Raw genomic sequence first — 6,321 nt, 5'->3', positions numbered from 1 at the left:
TATATAGCATTATTATAGCTCTGACATTTTGACATACCTTGATAATGCTGAATCAGCTTGTTGGTCCGTAGATCCCAGATTTTTAGTGAACTGTCAGCTCCTGAGGATGCTATACAGGTGCCGCTTGAGTAGAAGTCAACAAACGTCGCTGATCTGGAATATCAAAAACACTCAGTGGAGTCAGTGACCAGCAGCAGTTTAACAGTCTGGTGCTTAAATAATTAGGGATGTCCTGATCAAGCTTTTTTAACACCAGAGTATTTTATTTTGTTAGATAATACACTGCGCAGTGCACACTTCAGGTACATTAAGGTTATTAAAATCAGTCCAGTGTATATGTTTGACAATTAAATTGCTCTGTATTGTATCTAGAAGAAAATGCCTGCATCTAAGCTGCTCCTTAATGTTTTTTTTTCACAATAAAGTGTAAAATAACAAATGGCTGTCTGATGGGAGTTTCTCCCTCCAGCGTTGGTGCTTTGGTGCAGCCTTTAGTCAAAGTAAAGTTAAGCTTAATATAGCGGATACCGATCAGTTAAAAAATGCTTTGATTAGTGCTAATACCCATTGTTGAGATCGGCTCGGAACATTCCTATAAAAATTACAAAACAATGCCATCTATGGGAGAGACAAAGCAATGACTACACACAGTTTATTTTGTTTTTAATGTCCAGGGATTGTGCTAATTAGAAAGACAAAAAAAAAAGACTATTTGATTAAGTGGCTCAAACTAACAGACCTTTAGTCACAACACTATAATTAAAATAAAACCCAAAGTGATGGCAAAATTAAAGCCAAGAAGAATAAGGCTTACCCTCCATAGTCAGAGAAACAGTTGATGCAGTGTTTGGTGGACGTGTCCCACAGCCGGACGGTACGGTCGTCTCCGCAGGAAGCTATCAGACGGCCATCAGGAGAAAATCTGTCGTAAGGAAAAGACAAAATACGCTACTTATACCAATGAGGCCAAATGAACTTTTTAGCAGTTCTCTGCTTCAGGCACTTACAGTACACACTGCAGCCAATCTTGACCACTGAACTTTATCTACTCATCTCTATCAGATGTTTCACATAGAGCCCGATTCAAAACACCTAAAAAGAAATGACTAGGAGAGTGCAAGATGTTAAGAAGAAGCGCATGGCTATTATCTTGGTTTGTAAAAAGTCATGTGTAAAAATCGTAAAATCCTTTTGCGAGCAGATAAAATATTATTTCAGAAAGTGTCCAAGTTGTTAAATCTTCATGTAAGCTACAAGACACACACACAAACACGCTAGAGCATGTTACATTAAGATGTGGAGCTGGGTACCTGGCACAGCGAACCCAGTTGGTGTGCTGGTTGAGAGAGTAGACAAAGCACTGCCGGTGAACACTCCACACTTTGACAGACTTGTCGTCGGACGCCGTCACCAGTCTCTGGCCGTCGTGGGAGAAAGCAACACTGCGAACAGGGGCCGTGTGGGCTTTGAACACTGCTGAATCTCCTTTACTGTGGAATACAGACACGCAACATTAAATGCAACTGACTCCAAACGTAGCCTCCACCAGTCACACATGTCGTGCAACCTCAGCCTGCGTGGTAGGTGTGACCCTCTTGCTGATTTAGCTTAAGTTTAGTTTCCAGACCATTTGTTTGACATTTCATATTACGGTACACAAAAAGTTCCTGATTAAAACAGCAGAAGTGAACATACATGGAAGGTGTCCACAGTCTGACCGTTCTGTCCTTAGAGGAAGTGGCCACCAGGTTACCAGAGGGGGAGAACTGCAACCCAGTGATGATGTCTTGGTGGCCCACAAAGCGGAAAGCCCTCGCCTTTGGAGCTAGATTCCAGATCATCAGGCTCATATCCACTGACCCTGAGGCTAGAGGGAGACAAACGAAAGATGAATTTAGGACTTGCCCAATAAACTGTATAGATTTCCTGCTGGAGGATTGCAGTAGATTTCATTATTGGTGTTTGGAAAGGTATTGTTAACTTTTAATTGCGTCTCATATGAAAGGAGAGCCTAATCTGTCCACAAATATTCTAGTAGGTGATGATGATTATTTCACTAAATACTACAGTCATGATGATCACGCTACTACATAACTGTACATCAATTTAACTGTTCCAAGTAATAGCGAAGGACAAAATAAATGTTTTGATGTGAAACCAATGTTTGATTTTTTTTTTATGAAAGCCAAAAGTGTGACATGTTATTTTTTTATATAGGGGAAGCTATCTGCGCACTGCCAAAGAACTTCTGAACAATAATAATAATGTGAGTCTGTGAAGCAGCTTACCCAGTTGTTTGCGGTTTGGACTGAAGTCTGTACAGGTGACGGCGTCTTTATGCCCCTTGAAGTGTCTCTCTAGGGTTGGATCCTCCTGCAATGACAGTGCCTCAGTCAGAGAGGAAAACTCTGCCCTTTAAGCAATAGTTTGCTCAAAATGTTGGTTCACAACAGGTTTGGAAAATAGGTGGTAGAGGAGGCAGTCTTCCCATGGCTAGCACAGTCATGGGAAAACAGCTCTTCTAACTGATTAGACTGATGGAAATCCCCCAACTCACATTTTTCTGTCAGAACTATACTGAGCACTGACAGAGCAGTGTTGCTGTGTTGCTAGTAGTGGAGGGCTGGGCAAGAAATCCCTAAGGGACAGTGCCTGACTGAGCAGACCAAACATGGCTGCGTTCAGGGAAAACAGTCAAGAGCTGAAGACCGTTATTTACCAACAAGCAACTCCACTATGTTATAACACTGTGGACCCTGTGTGTGTTTGAAGCCCCACAGCAAATCCTCTTAGCAGAGACGCAGCTAGCAAACTCGCCGACTCAGCTAACTTACCATTAGCACCAGTGTAGGGACGTATTAACAACAGACTTACCAAAACAGACGCCATAGTAGGCATTTGGTAAAAGAGCCAATGTTGTCAGAGGGAAAGTTGAACCGCCCGCTGCTCAACGTTACTTCCATGAACTGTCAAAGAGTGCGCCTTCAGCAGGCAGCAGTGTCAGACCTGACCTGTCGAAGTCAGATAATACGGTGCTCTGTTCCAAAGTCTTTAAAGTTAAGTTAAAGTTAAGTTGTTTCTGGATGATTTTTTTTTTTAGCTCTAAATGAAAACTGGGCTTTGAGTTTGCATAAGCAGCCGAATAAGCCGTTATTTCTACAGCTAAAGATCTAGCCACCTGTGGCTTGATCTTGTGGCAACGAAGAGAGTGGTGCTGCATTCAGGAAACATATCAAAACAGGGAGATAAGAGAATCCACTATTAAAATACCATTCTCCACATGAAAATACCATTCGCCACAATGGTAACTTACTGTGAAATCCAGAATTAACAGTACATTAAATTAATCAAAGCTCTGCGTACTGACTCGAAAGAATTGACACGCAGCAAGTGAACATCAAATTTAAAAAAGTAAAATGATCAAAACATGAATAAAAAGTAACGTAAAGTAAAGTAAGCGTTTGGTGACTGATACGGGCATAAGATATTAACCTCAGAGGCACTGCCAACAGGCAAAACACTTTTTATGAAGTTTACATCGTTATTTCGCAAAACGTGTTGGTTATTTCTATGTTACTTGAATGCAGCAGGCCATTAAGGTGGAGCGTCTTCCGCTGCTAAGCAACTAGCAATATCATATGAAACCGCTCTGTAGGTGATGGCGCAGTATCAGCTTCTCTGATTGGCCCGTGACACAGCACTGACAAATCAACGCCGAGGTTGTTAACATTGGGAAACTGATGTTTGGCATTTGGGTTTGAAAAGATGTCGCTCAATCGGGGCATCGGTAATGTGGAGGTAACGTTACTTAAAAGGCCGCATTGCTTGTTTTCTTGACCCGCTGACTGGTAACGTTGCACTGTCGATAGCGTCACGTCCTGTCAATACAACGTGGGCCAACACAAACTAATGTGTAGCTACCTTAGCAAGCTAGCTAGCTAGCTGTGACCAGTGTTAAGTTACCATATCAACGACAGTGCACCTTTCTAAAAGCTCCGGGCTCACTTCTCTAGCTCATGTTTGTGGTCAGACAGCTAACGGAAACCCTGTTGTCTTCTCCTTCCAGTACATGAAAAAGAGGATACCGAAAAACGCTAAGTATCAACATGTCCGAACAAGGCTGGACACAGGTATCCTGTCAATGTATAGATGTACTGCAGTGTCATAGACTAGTTGCCTGACATCATTTACTAACACGTGTTTTTGCCTCTTTACTGTCGTTTTTCATACAATAGGATGCAGCCTTTCAAAGTATATGGAAAAACTGGAGGAGATTAAAAAGAGTGAGTAACTATTTTGAAGAGGAATCAGTGTGAATCGTGTTTTATCTCTCTACTCTGCGACATGCACGTTGTCCCATGTGCTCATACATGTCACATGTTAACGTTATGAGAGGTGTTTGATTGTGGCTGGATATGTTTCCATTAACAAACCCACCACTACTGAGATTCACAATTCACAATGGGTCCCTTTATACATAGGGACAGCTTCAGTGTCTTCCTAAAGGACACTTCCACAAGCCTGGATCAAAGTTTTGAACCTGTAAGTACAGAATAGTGCCTCTGTCCACCAGGCTGCTGGATTGCTTCCCTAGACTGTGGGACCAGTGACATTAGTTCAGTCCATTGGCGTCTTATAAACACTTTCCATTCTGCCCAAATGCAAATAGGTGGATCAAATATCCCAGTTTGGCAGGATTGTGTAAAACTCACACATGATCCAACTCCAGCTAAATAAGCCCTCCTAAGGGTCTTTTTCTTAGTCGTGTGGATGAGAACTATTTACTGTTCACTTAAGGTGAGATTTGCCAACTTTGCACTTCATTTTCCCAAGGATCTGTGGGTTTCTCTTCTCTGTCTGCCCGTGTACTCCAAGAGGTAAACTGGAGAAGTCCTAACCCACTGATATTTCCCAGTTAAATAAGTTCTTTGTGGACAGTGGTCATTTTGTGCTGACCCGTCCTCTGATTTCTCAGGGATAAGTGACACCGATTCCTTCCCCCTCCAATGGAGGATTGTGCTGCCGTCCACAATAATTCCTGTGTGAGTGGACACAAACTATCGGGACATGTTGTTCAGGTGCCAGCGAGGAGTCTTTTAGAAAGTGTGCGCTAGTGAGGTCACACTGTGGATAATAGCAGTATCAGTAGCGCAGATAAAGCTGCCTGAGCGGCCTGATGTGGGTGTAGTAGTGGCAGCTTTGGCTGGAAGGTAGCATGGGAACAGAACGGGTAGATCTAAAGCTTAGTGAGGCTTTAGAGGGGGATGAGGAAAAAGAGGATGTGCAAGACCCAGGTGAGTTGTGTTCAGTGGCGTATCACAGTTGTTTTACTGGATTTTGCAATTATCAATCACAGTGTTAGACCAGTGGTTACTGTGCTCTCTTCAGCTACAGCGGCCGGTCTCATTGAGATATTTCAAGACTGCTGACAGAGCTCTGAGGGTCCTTCCTCTCTAACCTTTCCTAGACAGAGTCCTGGGGCGACAGAGCCTTCTCTGTAGCTGCCCCCTCCCTCTGGAACTCTCTCCCCAAACACATCCGTGACTGCACCGACCTTCCAACATTCAAATCTCGGACAACAACTCACCTTTTTAAAATTGGTTTTAATGTTTAGCTTAGTCTGATGTGTTTTGCTGCTTTTATGTTTTTTTATGTAAAGTGTTTACAAAAGCGCGTATAAATAAAATGTATTATTATTATTCAAGGAAACCAAAATAAGCAAACAACAAAAAAACACATAGGGCCTAGCACAGACAATTTATACAAAGCACACTGGCTATACTATACTAAAACTATCATAAACAGTAAAAGAAAAGAACGAGAAAAAACAAACAGATAAAGGCGCTCATGTTCCCCTCAGGATAAACCAGATTTTCCTCAAGCATCACTTTTACCTACCTACACCAGCATCTACAAGATGGATGGGCACATCATTCTTTACAGACGTTCATGGTTCCCAGTAATGACTTTTGCTTATCTCCTGATTTCTTCGCTAGCACCACTGCGAGATTCACATTTGTGGGTTTTGAATGAAATGGCTCAACAACTGTTGGATGCATAGACCTTTAAAAAATGTCAAAATGGCTGCTGTGAAAAAGGTGTATCCAAAAGTCAGGTAAACTCCAATGCCAATGATTGCCAATGATACAAACTAAGTGTAGCAGAGCCTTTCCAGTGAATATAACAACAGCACCCTGATTCTGTTTGACCTTACCCTACTATTTCATGTCAAAATGGCAAATTGGGAAAAATATCTATTACCATGAAATTTGGTGCACAGATTGATGTCCCTCTCAGGAGGAATTGTAATTACTTTACTCT

The 6,321-nt window shown here is 42.2% G+C and overlaps 2 protein-coding genes across 2 annotated transcripts in view; one reads left to right on the top strand and one right to left on the bottom strand.

Moving 5' to 3' along the window:
• Window positions 1-3,219, bottom strand: part of poc1b (POC1 centriolar protein B) — a 42,134-nt gene extending 38,915 nt beyond the window's left edge. The window contains exons 1-6 of the mRNA XM_035664277.1: window positions 2,875-3,219; window positions 2,289-2,373; window positions 1,696-1,867; window positions 1,311-1,490; window positions 815-922; window positions 38-153 (exon numbers count right to left, since the gene is read on the bottom strand). Coding sequence (XP_035520170.1) covers window positions 38-153; window positions 815-922; window positions 1,311-1,490; window positions 1,696-1,867; window positions 2,289-2,373; window positions 2,875-2,898 — 685 coding nt within the window. The 5' untranslated portion in view covers window positions 2,899-3,219. The remainder of the gene's footprint in view (window positions 1-37; window positions 154-814; window positions 923-1,310; window positions 1,491-1,695; window positions 1,868-2,288; window positions 2,374-2,874) is intronic.
• A 485-nt stretch (window positions 3,220-3,704) lies between these two features.
• cep41 (centrosomal protein 41) overlaps window positions 3,705-6,321 on the top strand; it is a 15,013-nt gene continuing 12,396 nt past the window's right edge. Inside the window, exons 1-3 of the mRNA XM_035665685.1 lie at window positions 3,705-3,798; window positions 4,067-4,130; window positions 4,236-4,283. Coding sequence (XP_035521578.1) covers window positions 3,766-3,798; window positions 4,067-4,130; window positions 4,236-4,283 — 145 coding nt within the window. The 5' untranslated portion in view covers window positions 3,705-3,765. The remainder of the gene's footprint in view (window positions 3,799-4,066; window positions 4,131-4,235; window positions 4,284-6,321) is intronic.

This window comes from Morone saxatilis, unplaced genomic scaffold (genome assembly GCF_004916995.1).
Source record: "Morone saxatilis isolate NCDOM2014 unplaced genomic scaffold, NCSU_SB_2.0 Contig2, whole genome shotgun sequence".
Taxonomy (NCBI): Eukaryota; Metazoa; Chordata; class Actinopteri; family Moronidae; genus Morone; species Morone saxatilis.
This window is presented reverse-complemented; position numbering and strand designations above follow the sequence as displayed.